We start from the raw sequence: 17,082 nt of genomic DNA on the forward strand, positions 1-17,082 counted from the left end.
GTGGTATGGCTCTTTTGAGAAAAAAAAAAAAGCATCAACCAATAATTAAAAAATTGGCTCCTTAGTGATAAAAGGTTCCCGACCCCTGCTCTAGGCACAATCATGATTTCAAGCTCGATCATGCTTCCCAGTGTCTTCATGCACAGAGTTTGGTGCTAGGAAGTGTCATCAAGCTTGAAATCATGAACGCCAAGGAGACGGCTAATGTCAAGATTTATAGTGAAAATGAGTTACATTTTGGTCTGTTCTCACCCTAAACCGATTGTATCACTTCAGAAGACATGGATTAAACTACTGAAGTCTTATAGCTGACTTTGTGTCCTTTTTGGAGCTTCACAGTTGTGGTCACCATTCACTTGAATAGAATGGACCTACAGAGCTGAGATAAATCTTTGTTTGTGTTCTGCAGAAGAAAGTCAGTCATGAGTAAATAATGAGACAGTGTTCATTTTTGGATTAACAATTCCTTTAAATACAAATCTAGAATGAGAAATTCATATCTTTGGCACTATGTAGCCACTAAGGGGTGCCAACAAAACTGGTAAATTTCAACAGTTTTGACTTCGTCTCATGTGGTTTGAGGCTTTAACTAACAGTCTTCATCCAAAGTGTTGAACTGATGGTAGTGACAGTGCAGGATTTGGATCTCAATTGAGCTTCTGTGTCACATGTGTTGTAGCCTACTGGGGATTGAAAATCATACCCAAAGTAGGACACCGTGTAAATGGCAAAGACATGTAATTTCAAGTGTTCTCTTTAGATGTCATGAAGTGTTATGGCATTCTACCCCAAAATGTATCAACATTTGTTGATATTTGTGTGAAAGTGTGACGCCTCACCCAAACATTAGCCCTCTCCCATTTTCACATATATGAGCGAGAAAGATTCAATTGTTATAGGTCATACATAAGCATACTGTAATTTTTTTTTATTATTATATTTGTTTTTTCCTGTTTTTCTTCCTCATCTCCTCACACCCCTTTTTTGTTGTGAACGTAAAAAATGAGTTGAAACATCTCTGTTTTGAACAGGAAATGCAACTGCTGTACATTTCTCAACTGACAGGAAACCCATGTGTACAGCCAGCTGTACTCAGCGTGAACCCCAGCCCAAGTAACTCTTGGTTTCTGTGGTTTTCAGTACATTTAGTTCTTCTACGGGTAGTGACACTCTACTAAAGCCTCTGTGTTCATTAGCACTTCACTGGATGAGAATTGAGGACACATTTGTGGGGTAAGTTTTCTTTGAAAGTGCTCCAAAGGCTTTTTTTGTCCTGTTGTCCAAGACCAGTAACGAATATGAATGTTTTATTTTTTTTATTTTATGCACCTTGTTGTTTGTCGCACAAGTCGTGTCCAATGCATTATCCATGTGTGACAAGGATTTGTCTGCTTTTGATGAAAATGAAAATGCAGTGGCACCTCTCACATCTGAACCATTTTCTGCTTTATTGATTCTGTTTCCTTTGCCGCGCATGGCATTGCCTCATTTTCAGACTGAAAAAGAGAGATCAAAGAGAGGAGTGGAAAATTAAGCAGGGGCTGTGGAGAACAGTGGAGTAGAGAGAAATGGAGAGCGTTTCATCGGATCAGTCAGCCAGCGTGGATGAGCTAGTAGAAGCCTGCATAAAAGCCGTTGGTCAGTACTCACATTTGCTTCCTCCTCTTGTGTAAACACTCTGATCAGCCCATTGAACAACACTGGGTTCTACAATTGAGTATCTTTGTGTCTCTCTCTCTCTGTTTTGCTTTCTCTGTCTCTCTTTGTTCTTATTTCCCAATTTGCTTCAGTTTTTCCCATTTTAATTTCTCTAGCTCTTGGATCTTCTGCTTTTTTAGACCTAGAACCCCTTGGTGGACAGAGAGACCGAGCAGGGACCTCCTGTAACATATTGTAAAAAAATTAGTGAACATGCGTATAGGACCATATTAATAATTTACTGACAAATTTATTGACAAATAAGGTTGTCTGAAATTATAATAAATATATGATCACGTTTGTAGAAATGTAGTAATCCAGTAATCTAATAATCCAGGTTGGTTTTATTTTTTTTTTAAAAACATTTATAGCATTTTCTTTCAAAAAATAAAAATCAAAGATTTAATAACTCTAATATTGTCAAGTGGTGTACTTTCCTTATACCTTAAACACACATGAGTGTAAAAAAAACTTTGTCATCATTTTCAAAAAATAGTTTAAAACATATTTTTAATGTAAACAATATTTTTTTTTTTCTTGAGTCACAAATCACAAATCAAGTGACTGAATCAAGTCAAGAATCAAGAAGTTTTCATAGGGTTACTCCATGTGACCTGAATGAAATGTGCTTAATAAAAATTTTAAAATATTTTTACTCCTCACATGACCATGAATGTGAAATAAACCTGATTGTTTTGTTTTTTTTAAATGGCATGCACATTCCTCGACATTTTGGTACATAATATTTGACAAGGTTAACAATGAACAAATTGATAATTTTATCAGAGAAACAAACTCATCCTGACATTAAAAAACAAATTACCTACCGTGACAACAAAATTAACAACAAAAATGTACATAAAACCATACAAATGACCAAACAATGCAAATGTGTTATTTATGCCCAAGTACATGCTGGGAAGAGGTTAAATGGGATAAGTTCAACCAAAGGGATAGTTAACCCAAAAATGTTAATTCTCTCATCATTTACTCACCCTCATGATGTCCCAGGTGTGTATGGATTTCTTCACCAGGACATATTTGAAGAAAAATAGAAAAAGATCTTAACTCAGTAGGTCCTTAAAATGCAAGTGAATGGAGATTTCTCTTTTGAAGCTTTTGGAGATTTCTCTTTTGGTGTAAAAAGATGAAATATTTTAAGGGGGTCACGTGACGCCATGCAAGGATCGGACATGTGAATGGCGATCTCTGCACACTTTGCTAGTTTTAATACATTTTATGACATGAACGGGTGAGATTCGATACACTCTGCTCCATAACTGTTCTAGGAGAACAATATGTCATATAATTCAAAATCCTTAGGCTCTGGAGACATTAAAAGAAACTTAAGTGCTCAAGCTGACACCCCTACGGAGGCCTCGAACCAGGGTCTCAATTTGGCCAGTGAGGTGAAAGAGATTCAGCGTCAACTGTTGAACATGTCGGTAATGCTAACAAAGGTTGTTACTGACTTTGAGGATCTTGCTGTAATACGTTGATCGATCACTGCCATGGAGACGTAATTCACTGATTTGGTTACAAGAGTGGTGGATGTTGAGAAACTGATAGAGTATCTGGAGTCATCGGAGAGGGAATTAGCTGCTAATCTGCTAGCAAGTTGTAAGACCTTGAAAATCGTAACCGGCAAAACAACTTCTGAATTGTTGGAATTCCTGAGCGAGCAGAGGATCAGAATATGGGGGAATTTCTGGACGGGCTCTTTCTGAGTTTGCTTGACATAACAGGCCATAAAATGGAAATGGAGTGAGCGCCCAGGGTTCCGGCTTTGCGATCCACTGAGGGAGACAGGCCCTGATAAATTCTGTGATATACATAAAGATCTTGTGTTACGCAAGGAGTAAAGAAAGGCTTTTTTGGAAGAATCACTAAATTTTCTTGTTCCCAGACTTTGCGAATTCGATGAGAGAAACGTGATCAATTCAAGGAATGCAAGAAACTCTTACAGCAATGTAAGGTCGCTTTTGCACTGATGGTCCTGGCAAAATTGAGAATGGATGCTAAGGATAAAAATATTTACATGCCAGCAGCAAGCGATGTCTGTCATAAAGCTCACTGAACATTCGTTTGACTACCTGAGGAAACTACGTCTTTTTTTTTTGTGCTGGTTCCGCTAGTGGCTGAAGCTTTTTTTGTGGAGGAACACACCTTCGGGACAGTTATGTGGATGAATCTAAATGTTCTTTGTGTTTATTTTGCCTATTGGCTGGAGTTTGTTTTATAGATTTTCTTCTGTTATGTAATTCTGTCTCACAAAATTTGTATAGAAACACCGGACTTGAGCAGTCGGATGGCAAATTTGTTGCGGGGGCTCTCTTGGGTGTACATAGACTGTTTGAGTTTAGAGGAATGGATGCTAGTTAGTGCTGTAGTGCGCGTTTGTTTGTTTGGTTCTGGGGGAATTTTGGGGTTTGATTGTTGCAACAATGTTGGAATGTGGTATTTTATCATTTTGTTTTTGACACACAATCTTTTATTTTTTTTTTTATATGCCAAAATGTCAAATGTTAATATGAGTGGATTGTCTCTCTCGACATGGAATGTGAATGGGTTGGGGCACCCCATAAAAGGAAGGTTATTTCTTTTCTTAAATTAAAGAAAAGTTTTATATCCCCGCAGGAAGCTGAAAAATTTGGGAAGATATGGGATGGGCAGGTATTCTTTAGTGCTGCCTCAAGTAAGAGCAGGGGAGTCTCTGTCTGTAACTGTCTCTGTAAAGTTAAAACACCTACACGTTTGTTTGTTTTTTTAGTTTAACCCAGAAAATGAATATACAAATAGATTGATTTAGACCAAAAAAAAATGTATTTACTCATTTACATACCTTATGATGCTTGCACTGGAAACCTATTAAAATAATCATTATTTATTTAAATGAGTAATTTTGTGTACCTTATGTTTCAGCTTTACTTAATGCATTTTAATTATGGAGTGGCAATGAAACATAAGCTAAACTTTAGCTTCTTAATTTTAGCTTTGGTTGAAGATAAGCGAATATTGCATTTTTGTTTATGGCTTATTATTTTTGTGAGAAACAATATTTGGTGGAATATCTCCTGCAATATCACCCCTGTTTATGTCCCCTGTTGTTTTAAAGTTCTGTTCTTTTCTAGTGCCTTTAACAAATTTGAGACTTGATTCCAAAGAAAGAAAATCAGAGGCAAATGGTTTTATGTAAATAAATGTGAAACACATTTTCCTGCAACTGTCTGGCTTTCTGTCTTTCCCCCAGACAATGAAGGTGTTCTGAAGGAAACATCTCTGGTGCGCATGTTTCTAACCATGCATCCCTGGTATATCTCCTCCAGTGACCTAGCCAAGAAACTCCTGCACAAGTATCCTTCTACAGCAGATCTATCAACATTGTACTTTCTGAGAACTCTAATTTTCAAAAACTAGCATTACTATCAAGTACCTGAAAAGAAATAAAAAGTCTTTGTGCATTTAGTTTCCAACATGACAGCCAAGCTTTTATGTAAGACATTTAGCACTTAGTACATTCTGTCATGGGTAGGGATTATCATTTGGAGAGAGGGCTGACAGCATCATAAACTGTTTCCATCACTCTCCTCGCAGCCGATAATAGTAATAAAGTGGAGCTACCTTGACTGTATTAAAAGGTCTCAGGAACAGGATTGTTCTGCAAATCGGCAGTCTCAAATTTGTCACCTTGTCAAGTAGGTCAAAAACCCATTTGTTCAACTAGATTTTTTACTTTGATTTCTTGGCTCAGTACTACCACTGAAATTTAAATGCTGTACAGTGGGGTTCAAAAGTCTGAATACATTTCTGAAAATGCATCAAATTAGCATTTCTATACTGGAATCCAATTTTTCATTGCATGTTTTATTATCAGTATGACAATTTGAGTTTAAAGTTTACATTAACATGAATGTCATAATGTCTTCGTACAACGCACTGTATCTGCTTTAATGACAACATGCGTTTGAGCTGCATGGACTCCGCAAGTTTGTACAAAACCTGCATGTTATCCAGCATTGTTTGCTTCAAGGATTCTGACGTCTTGTACATAGAAGTTCACATAAGTGTCATAAATTTTCTTATTTGATAAGTGACCCAGAAATATTGCAAAATATTAAATATTTGTATTTATATTTAATATTGTTTAATCGCATGCAATACCATTTTTGGTTAAAATAATTAAAACCCTGAAACTTTCTATATAATTTCAGCTTTAAAGGGTAACTAAACCCTAAACCAACTTTTTTTAGTTAATGATCTGTAAGCATGGGGCTTTATTAGTACTGGTCATTGATTCAAGTAATTTTTTTGACATTTGTGTATAAAGTGTTTTAATTCTACAATATATGGTGTAAAAACGTCTGAGTGCTGCCCTCTTCAGGTTGAACGGTGGCTACTGCAGTTGAATTTTCCTATTGGCTGTTGCGGTACTTCGTGATGTAAGCGGTGACAGCTGACGTAAGCAGGTTCCAGCTCACCATGCCAGATTCAGCCCCGCACTCGGTTCGTTCCCTCTATCCCCTCCGGGGTCTGCCCACTTTTCCAGCATTTTCAAATATTTCTAGTGGGTGGAGTCAGACTCTAATCAGGTGTTTAGTTACCCTTTAAATACATTTTGAATCTCAGATTTTCAATGTGGACTTAGACTTTTGAACCCCACTGTGTCTCTTGCAAAAGTGTGTATGGTTTGTACCATAAAATAGCTTTGTTGGATCACAAATATTGTACTCTGAATTCACATAAAATGTTGAGGCAAGACTATTCACTGAGATTACTGGTTCTCCTGATGTTATGCCCAGACCCATTTCATGCATAGCTACTCAGTGTCATAGCTCCCACTGTCTTCTGTCTTCTCTCGTTCTCTGTCAGGTTCTGGATATCTGAGTTTCCAGCCGAATTTGACCTGAACCCTGAGCTGGCCGAGCAGATCCGCAGTCTGAAGGAGCGACTGGAGCAGAATGGAGATGTGAGACGCAGTCTGCTCATCGACATAGACAGCATGTGAGTCACAGGCCACAGTACTAACCTAAACCGCTGCTCCTTTGAGACCTGGGGAATGAAAAGGGATTGTATACGGAACATCATGATGTCTGAGACAGTCAAACAACTGATCATACAATTCATACAATGGTCCAATCCTTCCCTGTTTACATGGCTTCATATTTATGTTGATTTGATCACACTGTATGGCAAGTCTATATACAGTGGTCCCAAAAAAATCATTTGGACTCAAAAGCCACTCTTAAAACAGGGACAGCTTAAGCCATCATAGGCTGAATGTGAAATTATTAAAATATAGCAAACTAAGGGGGAAGCTCAGTGCTAAAGACGCTGACTACCACACCTGGAGTCGCAAGTTTGAATCCCAGGGCATGCTGAGTGACTCCAGCCAGGTCTCCTAAGCAACCAAATTGGCCTGGTTGCTTGGAAGGGTAGAGTCACACGGGGTAACCTCCCAACAGAAAATATTCGGGGGGGAGGGGGTCGTGGCCAGCATTTACCTGCTATATCTGCATAGTTACTATAAACTTCACAACTTTAGGCTCTGCCTAACCAATCATTACTCCTAATGCCGAAACCTGACAGCCAATCCAAGTTAGAGTAGTGTGGGTTTTCTTCAAAGTCTGCTACACCTCAAGTCTGACTACTGGACACCTGAACGAACTGTACATCGGAAAGCAAGCCTGAGGTAAGTAAGTTAGCTTACCATGTTAACTGTCCTGTCAGATATAGTGATGTTGCCAATTTCAATATTTAACTAACTGTTATTTACCAATAATTTTAGCTAAGCTAATTGTTCATTTATGCAGACGAGTGGCAGCAACCTGGATGTAATGTAGGCTAACGATAACAACAGGAAAAACGTGTGGGTATCTTTCTCTTGTTGCACGTTACCTATGTAACATGTACATTTTACTGTGGCTCAGTTGGTAGAGTGGGTCGGCCACTAATAGCAGCGTTGGTGGTTCGAATCCCGGCCCACATTACTCCACATGCTGAAGTGTCCTTGGGCAAGACACTGAACCCCAAGTTGCTCCCAATGGCAGGCTAGCACCTTGCATAGCAGCTCTGCCACCATTGGTGTATGAATGTGAGTGTGTGAATGGGTAAATGAGTCACAGTGTAAAGCACTTTGAATACCGTTAAGGTAAAAAAGGCGCTATATAAGTGCTGACAATTTAAATGATCATGGCCAGAAAGATACTAATTTTCATTTAATAATTGTATTGTACCGTATTGGTCCAAATATAAGACAATGTTTTTCCCCTCATAATATGTCTAAAAAAAAAATCGTCACAGCCGCATGCACACAGAGCAGAAATGTGCTCCAGATACTGTTCTGTGCGTGCTCTGAGCAGAAATGCTTCTTCGCGGGGACTGTTTTACACCCGCAAATACGGTTATGTGCGCTCGTATTATGTACACGCGCCTGATTTTTATTTGTGCTATTATAGTACAAGGCAAACGCCATAAAGCATTCAGACCATCAAGTACACCCTCCAATCCAGGCAGAAGACGGCAGTCGAGTTCTTCAGACGAGATTATGTCAAATATGGGGTGGATCGCACACTCTGCAAGAACATTCAGCAGGAACCACTAACAAACGCCAGCAGCAGCAGATTCTGCTTGAAAAGAGACTCAACTGTGGCTGCAAAGGATCCAGTAGTGCTCAGGATCTCAAAAAACAGGCAGCTGAAGAGGAGAAGAGGGCAAGGCTGAGACATGCTGCTAAACAGAGAAAACGGACCCTTGAGAGTCTGGTTCAGGCGAAAAATTACGCCATGTGTTTTGTGGAATGACTTGCCTCCACACATTAAAATGGCCCCCATATTTTATGTGATTATTTGTTATTATATTTTCAGTTTATTCTTTGTGCAGCACTTTGGTAACCTTGTTGTTTTTTAATATGTGCTATATAAATAAAGTTGATTGGATTTTTTGCTGGCATATCACCTTTTTACCCCTGACCGTTTTCATGCCTGCATATAATTGGTGCTTTAATGTATCCCTTTTTAAAAATCCTGATTTCCAACAAATGATAAAGGCTGAAATCAATGTTTATATGGAGACCAACTGGCCCTCAGTATCCTCTGTGGGTGTGGCTTGGGAGGCACATAAGGCGGTTCTTAGGGATTGGATCATACAGTATGCCTAATTCATAAAAAAATCCAAAGCACAAGAACTTGTGGATTTGGGAGAGAATATTAAAAGTGCTGAGGCATAGCTGAAGCGCCGAATGTCGTCTGATGGTCTCAGAATTGACCCAATTGAAATACAGATATAATACTATTTTGTCGTGGAAAGTGACGTTTTGGTTATTCAGGGCAAGACAGTCAAAGCAGGAAAACTTATGGCTAGATATATAAAGCAGAGAGACTTTTTCTTCTATTCCCTCAGTGAAATCTGCTGGTGGTGAAATATTTACCTCGGCCATTGATATTAATAATGCTTTTAAGGAGTTCTATCTAGATCTTTATAGTTCCACATCTTTGTCTACTGATGAAGATATTAGAAACATTACTATCTAGAACTCCCTAAATTGATGACTGAGCAAAAATATTCTCATGATTCTGAGATAAACTTTGAGGAGCTTGACAAGGTAAATAAGGCCCTGTCTACAGATGGCTTTGCCACTGAATTTTTTTAGATCTTATGCTACAGAACTAGCTCCACTTTTGTTAGAAGATTATACAGAATCAATAAAGAATGCAAAGCTTCTGCCAGCCATGACACAAGCCCGGATCAGTTTGATTGTTAAAAAGGACAAAGATCCAAGTGAGTGTAAGAGTTACCGTCCAATTTGCCTGATCCAGCTAGACGTTAAAATATTGTCCAAAAATTTGGACTAATCGATTACCGGTAAGTAAAGTTATGACATCTCTTATACTTAGATCAGGTGGGGTTTATTCGGGGCCTCACCTCTTCTGATAACATAAGGTGTTTTGCGATATCTTGTGGTCCGTGTCTAATGATTAGACTGCGGTCGCTGCCATCTCACTTGACGCCAAAAAGGCATTTGTTATGGTAGAATGGCATTATCTTTTTAAGATTTTGGAAATGTATGTATTTGGGAGTACATTTATTTGATGGATTAAGTTACTTTATAGACACCCTGAAGCAGTGGTTCAAACAAATAGATTAATTTCAGATTATTTTACTCTGGATAGGGCCACATTCCCCATTATTGTTCTGGCTTGCCCTGGAACCATTAGCAGCCGTGATAAGGAGGATGATTTTTCAGGGGCGATGGCGGGAGGTATGGCACATAAGCTTCTGCTTTACACAGATGATATTTTATTATTTGTCTCTGACCCTACTAGATCTATGCCTTGCCTAAACAGAATTATTCATTAATTTTCTAAATTCAGGATACAAAGTCAATTTGTCTAAATCCAAAGCTTTGGCTCTGACAGCGTACTGCCCAGTAACGGCTTTCTAACTGTGTGCATTCCAGTGGCCCAAACAGGGCATTAAGTATTTGGGTATTTTATTCCCAGAAAATTTGTCTGATTTAGTAAGAGTTCATTTTGACCTTTTTAATAAAAAACGTTTTCGAGTGATGTGGGCAGGTAGGCTTAATTACATTTATCGATGATTGAGAAAGTTTAATGTTATTAAAATGAACTGTATTCCAAAATTCAACTTCCTGCTACAGTCACTCCCTATAGATGTCCCCCATCTCTTATTTTAAGCAATTTGAGAGCACAGTCTTTCATTTGGAATGGTAAGCATCCCAGATTACATTTCAGTAAATTTCATAGGCCGATTAACAAAGGTCGGCTAGGCCCATCCAAGATTTAGTTTTATTATTATGCATTCGGTCTCAGACATTTGGCTCATTGGTCACTTCCACCTGAAAGTGTATTGAACAGGAATTTCTTGCCCCTATTTTCCAATGCAAAGCCTTTCTATCAGTCTAATCGGAGAAGTTAAATTACACCCCATTATCTCGCATTTGCTCTCAGTATGTACAAAATTGTCCAGAGTGTTTAAATCGGATATTTATGTAAATGTTGCCTCAAGCTTATGGCTGAACCCTAAACTACGTATTAAGAAGTCCCCTTTCTGCTGGTCAGAGTGGATTGTAAGGGGGGTTACTACACTCAGTGACCTATATGAGAGTAGTGTGTTCAGATCCTTTGAAAATTTGGTACAACATTTTGTGATCCCCAGATCTCAGTTATTTAGGTATCTACAGCTGCGCCACTTGCTCTGTTATTTTTGGGAATAGCATTCACACCCCTAAAGCGGCAGATACTATGAGAGTGGTGATCACTGCTTTTGGAAAAGGTCATGAGGCATCAGTGTATTACTGCCTGCTAAGTCAGATTCTGAGGGATGGAACCTCAACCACTTTCAAGAGATTATGGGACAAAGATTTAAACTTTTAATTGGAGGAGGGAGAGTCTGCTAGGATAAAAAAAAAAAAGGCAAGATTGCATCTAAAGACCCAAGGGTGTGCCTCGTGCAATTAAAGATTTTACATCAGTTCTATTGAACCCACTCTAGATTGTATAGGCTTGGTCATAAAGACACACCCACCTGCTGGCGGTGCCAATCATGATTAATATTATGATTTATATTTGTATATTTTCTCTGTGTGTTGTTGGGGCCAGGGTGGGATTGTGGGTTGGGAGGGAGAGGGGTAATGGTGGGGGTTAAGATTGATTCTGTGTTTATATGTTTTGTTTTTCTGTGTTCATTTTAGAGAATCAATAAAAAAATTGTTAATCTGAAAAATATATCAAACTAAAGAGAATGTACCAGTAATGCTGAATTATGCAAATTGTTAGCTATCTTTCAGTTTAAAAGTTGCTTGCTTTCATAGTTGCTAATTTAATGCAATTATGTTAAATACATATTTAAGTGTGGCTTATTGGTTCAAATAGCACTGGGGGGCACTGTATTCTTGATAACTGAACACTTAATTCCACAAGATAATGAAATTGTGATCAGATAAACCAAAATGCAGTGTTTGGGCATCTGGGATCAAGAACAGAAATACAGCTTGTTTTGTTGCCTGCAGCCCATCATATGAATGGAGACGGCAACTGGATGAGACTGTCCAGAAGAAACGCAAGACATCTCTCCTTTTTGACCATCTGGATGCCTCCACCCTGGCTGAACATCTGACTTATATGGAGTACAAATCATTTTGCAAAATTCTTGTAAGTCTTGTAATTAATACATTGCAAAATCTCACATTCTTAAGTATCTTTAAATTGGTGTCCAGTAAAAGTACATTTAAACGGATATATTTACCTTGTTTTAAAATAATGCATCTTGAATATATTTTGTCTTGTGGCATCGGTAGGTTTTTCATTAGCTAGTTCTTTAAACAATAAAAAAAACTGCGTAGATGCAAAGTAGGGCATATTTGCCCCCCTGAGCAGCAGTATTTGTTGTTGTGACCTTAAATCAGGGGTCAAATTGAAAATATTTAATCTGTTCTCTTTCAGTTCCAAGACTACCACAGTTTCGTGATGCACGGCTGCACAGTGGATAATCCAATTCTGGAGCGTTTCATTACTCTATTTAATAGTGTTTCCCAATGGATCCAGATTATGGTTCTCAGTAAGCATACAGCTCAGCAGAGAGCCACTGTCATCAGTGAATTTATCAAAGTGGCCCAAGTTAGTACAGTTTCAAAAATTTTAATTCTGTCATCATTTACTCAACCTCATTTTGCCCAAAACAAGATATGTAATACTGTTTATATTTATGTAAGATCTGGTCATTGTTTGGTGTGTATCTGTGTATGTTTGTGTGAGCAGATGCTACTGCAGCTGCAGAACTTTAACACACTGATGGCTGTTGTGGGTGGACTCAGTAATAGCTCCATTGCTCGACTCAAGGATACACAGGCACTCATTGGCAGCGAGACACGCAAGGTGAGTACTGCTAGAGAGCTGCTTTGTGAACACACTTCCAATACTGTCGAGAAAAAACAACAACTGTAACACTCAAACTCTGGCTAAAGAAGATAAGATTCTTAAAGTCAGCGAACAGAGCCCTCTTAGCAGTAGGCGGCTTGAGTGACTTTTTCCTACTCTCCGCCAGATTGCACAGAAATATCAATACTGAGTGGTGTGTAATGTTATCAGCAGACCCACACAGAATCTGCGCACACAGAATTCCATAGAAAACGTCTGCACTGCCCCTTGCGTTTTTGTTTATTCAATATTTTGGCTAATGTGAACATGCGTTCGGCTACTAATAAGAATGTACACTTTTAGTATGTTTGTAGTCTATGTACAGTGCATATCTATCTATCTGTCTGTCTGCTAGTTCGGACAGACATATAAGAATAAATAAAGTGCTTGGAGTGTTCAAAGCCAAAGTTATGTTGCCCTTACTCCATTGATGAAGGTGTAGGACTTCAGCTTATGATTCAAATACTTGAGTCACGTTTCGACATCCATTCTTGTATCCATTTTAATAGCAAGTTTATTTATTCTGTTGTGCTGTTCAGCTTCAGAACATTGAATATACGTTGAGTTGAGTTTGAAATGCACTTTATTTTGATGGATGTAGTGTAATAATGCAGGTATTAAGTTAAAATGTTGAGTTCGTAATTAGAGGAAGGTTTTTTTTTTTTTTAGTTAAGGACCCTAACGAAAATAACCATGGTTTTACTATAGTAATATTGTAGTAACTATGACTGTAATAACAAGGGCTGTTGTCACCATTGTTTTCTTAGAAGTCATAGTTTCGATAGAATTAACCATGGTTTTATGTAGTAATACTGTAGTATCCATATAGTAACCTTGATTTTACTATAGTAATTGTAACCATGACAGTAACCATGTTATATTTTCTCACCAATTTGGAATGTCCAATTCCCAATGCACTCCAAGTCCTTGTGATGGCGTAGTGACTCGCCTCAATCCGGGTGGTGGAGGACGAATCTCAGTTGCCTCCGTGTCTGAGACCGTCAACCCGCACATCTTATCACATGGCCTGTTGAGTGCATAACCGCGGAAACATAGCATGCGTGGAGGCTTCGCAACATCTACTGCGTCATTCACGCACAACTCCCTATGTGCCCCACCGAGAGCAAACCACATTATAGCGACCACAAGGAGATTACCCCATGTGACTCTACTCTCCTTAGCAACAGGGCCAATTTGGTTGCTTTGGAGACCTGGCACTCGGCACGCCCTGGGATATGAACTCGTGAATTCCAGGGGTGGTAGTCAGCGTCTTTACTCACTGAGCTACCCAGGCCCCCAACCATGTTTATTTTGTTGTTACTGTGATTTTACTACAAATACAATGTTTAATTATGGTTACTGTAGTAAAACCATGGCGATTTGTAGTGAGGGCAAATCTCTTGAAGTGTCTGTTGGATTTGGCAGTAATATGTTTTTTTTTACCTGAACATAAATACTGAACCGTATCGAAACCGTGACCTTAAAACAGTGTTCCAAACCGAACCGTGAGAAATTACACCCAGTTACATCCCTAATACAAATAATGTATAATATATATATTTATAGATGTATTATATATTTAGATATATACCTATAATATATTAGATTTATAGTATATAATTTATACATAATATAATTTTATAAATGTATTAATTATAATATAATTCATTTAATTTATCATTTATTTAAATAATACTTTAAGAATGTGAGAATACATCCGTAACATGCCAACGCAAATTCGTCACACGAGAGACCACGTGAACTCAGCCTATGTGAATGCGCATACTGCTGCGAACCAGAATATAGTTCAAATGTACTTAAATATTTATCTTTTTTGCACCAAAAGCGATTTGTGTTGCTTTAGAAGACATTTTAACCACCGGAGTCGTATGGATGACGTTTATGCTGACTGTTTGCATTTTTTACTTATTTTTGTAAAAGTCATACATACCTGGGATATCATGAGGGTTAGTAAATGTGAAGAGAATTGTTATTTTTGGGTGAACTAAACCTTTAATTATTACCGATTGCCTTCTCTGTGTTGAATCAGGTGTTTGATGGATTGGTGGAGCTGGTCACATCCTCTGGAAACTACAGTCGCTACCGTCAGCGTTTCTCTGAATGTTCAGGATTTCGTTTCCCCATCCTTGGGGTTCATTTGAAGGACCTGATTGCTGTCCACGTGGCCCTGCCTGATTGGGTTGACCCAGAGAAGACCAGGGTCAACCTAACCAAGACTCATCAGCTGTACACCATCCTGGAGGAGCTGGCACTCATTCAGAGCACTCCACCCAGTATGGAAGCCAATTCAGACCTCCTCAATCTGCTTTTAGTGAGTCTAATATAGGAAGTGTTGTTGAAAGTATAGACACATGTGAGCTCAAGTTTCCAGGTGCAATATCCACATAGTGGGGACAAATGCAAGTTGTATTTCTTTAATTGTAAGTGATGTAATACAGTCAACAGTTGACCCCACACCCTAACCCAAAACTCAACCATAAACTTAACCATTAGTAGAGTTAAAATGTAATTCTAGAGCGAAAATGTGACCTCCAAACTGAGGTGGGTAGTAATGGGCTACATTTACTTGAGTACATTTTTGGAGGAAAAAAAATACTTTTAGAGTAGGTTTAAAAGTGGGTACTTTTAACTCTCGTAAACTTCGTATTCTTTTTTTTACTTTTACTGAGAGATTATTGAATGTGACTTTTACGCGAGCGGAAGTTCACACAGCTGCGCGCGCTGAGCCGCTGTCACAGACTGTCACTCAATCACTGCTGCAGCATCAAACTCTTCAAAGTGAAACACTTTCTTCACTCCGCACAGTGAAAACAAGTATAGTTTCGTCATGCAATGCCTTCATTTTACACCAAGACAAGCGGATATTTCAAGATTAAAGTCACAGCTCCAAATTAAGGCAGCACGCTGAGGTAAGTTTTGGCTCTAATCCTAACGTGGGCTTTTCTGTGTAATGAGATGGTCATTTTCAGGGTGATTCTGTAATTGGGCTCTTATGACATCAGTTTTTAAGTGTACATTTTTAAATCAGTGTAGCAATACATCAGTGCGCTTTGTCCCACATCACGCATGTCATGAGCAGTATTTACACATTTACCCGCACACTTGCGGGGGTACTGGAAACTATCACAGCTACTTCAGTCAGATTAACTATAAATCCATATAAACATCCAAGTTAAGTATAAATAAACGCATTTTGTTCTGCCATTCGCGTGATTGACAACTAGAGTGTGAACAGACAGCATTTCTGCGTGTGCACAGCGCGTGAGAGATAAGCGAGGTGATCATATGGTGGAGAGAAATTGGCTGTGTCTGCAATTGCTCACTCATTCACTATTTCCTTTATAGTGAATGGCAGTTAGTGCACTATATCTCAGCAGTAAGTGAACGAAATGAGTGATTTGGGTGCTGACGTATACACAGAGTGTCAGAGTTCTGGGGCTACTGCAGAAACAATGTCACATATGAAATAAAAAAACAATTTGGGCCTTACATGTTATTCTTATTAAATAATATATTAATACAAAAAATCTTCATTCTGTTTGTAATGTTTTATATATACTGTGTTATTATTAAGAGTAAACACATTTTTATCAAATAAAGAGTACATTTTAAAATGTATCTGTATGTTTTGCCTCTCTATGTTATTATGCTATTTTACTATTTTACATTCATCATGAAATAAAACATTGCAGGAGTGAAGGAAGCAGTAAACACCCAGCTCTTACGTCTTCCCTGTGGTGGGTTGTAGGCAATTAACTGTCGTAGAGTGTTCATCAAATGTATACTCTAAATTGCACTGTCATTGCGCGTAATGAGTGAACAAAAATAGGGAACGAGTGGCTCACTTAGAATTCAGACACTCCTACAAAATGGCAGACACCCAAAATAGTGCACTATATAATGGGGGCGGTTTCAGACACAGCGAGTGTTCCACGACCGGGTTGGTGCCCTATGCACTAGGCTGCGTACTCTGCATTTAGAGTGTGGCGGTACTGCTGTACTAATGATCTAAATTCTTTCGACACTGAAAACTGTTGCTACACTGAAATAAGAATCCATGCAGAACTATAAAAGCTATGAAATGGCAAAATTAGGCATTAATAAAACATGATCATGCTTTGGTTTATATTTCAGCATTATACCTGTATATATTATACTGTATATAATGTCCTCGTGGGACATTTTCATGTTTTCACTGTAATAATTACTAGAAATGTTTTCAAACCTCTCTTATTGACAAATTCATCCAGATCTGACAAGAGCCCTTAAAGGGATTTCTTGTCAATTTTCATTATTTACTCACCCTCATGCCATCCCAGATGTGTATGTCTTTCTTTCATCTGCACTTTTGGTCCATACAATGCAAGTGAATGGGTGGCAAAATTTTAAATGGGGGCCCTCACACCCTGGTGCACGTTGGGACTGCTGT

The 17,082-nt window shown here is 38.5% G+C and overlaps 1 protein-coding gene across 1 annotated transcript in view; it reads left to right on the top strand.

The window, feature by feature from the left end:
* Window positions 1-1,084: 1,084 nt before the first annotated feature.
* The window catches only part of rasgrp2 (RAS guanyl releasing protein 2 (calcium and DAG-regulated)), a 32,311-nt gene continuing 16,313 nt past the window's right edge, over window positions 1,085-17,082 (top strand). Inside the window, exons 1-9 of the mRNA XM_052099567.1 lie at window positions 1,085-1,233; window positions 1,496-1,638; window positions 4,949-5,051; window positions 5,337-5,393; window positions 6,568-6,699; window positions 11,726-11,867; window positions 12,159-12,332; window positions 12,474-12,590; window positions 14,683-14,964. Coding sequence (XP_051955527.1) covers window positions 1,569-1,638; window positions 4,949-5,051; window positions 5,337-5,393; window positions 6,568-6,699; window positions 11,726-11,867; window positions 12,159-12,332; window positions 12,474-12,590; window positions 14,683-14,964 — 1,077 coding nt within the window. The 5' untranslated portion in view covers window positions 1,085-1,233; window positions 1,496-1,568. The remainder of the gene's footprint in view (window positions 1,234-1,495; window positions 1,639-4,948; window positions 5,052-5,336; window positions 5,394-6,567; window positions 6,700-11,725; window positions 11,868-12,158; window positions 12,333-12,473; window positions 12,591-14,682; window positions 14,965-17,082) is intronic.

This window comes from Xyrauchen texanus, chromosome 31, assembly GCF_025860055.1.
Source record: "Xyrauchen texanus isolate HMW12.3.18 chromosome 31, RBS_HiC_50CHRs, whole genome shotgun sequence".
In the NCBI taxonomy this organism is placed as follows: domain Eukaryota; kingdom Metazoa; phylum Chordata; class Actinopteri; order Cypriniformes; family Catostomidae; genus Xyrauchen; species Xyrauchen texanus.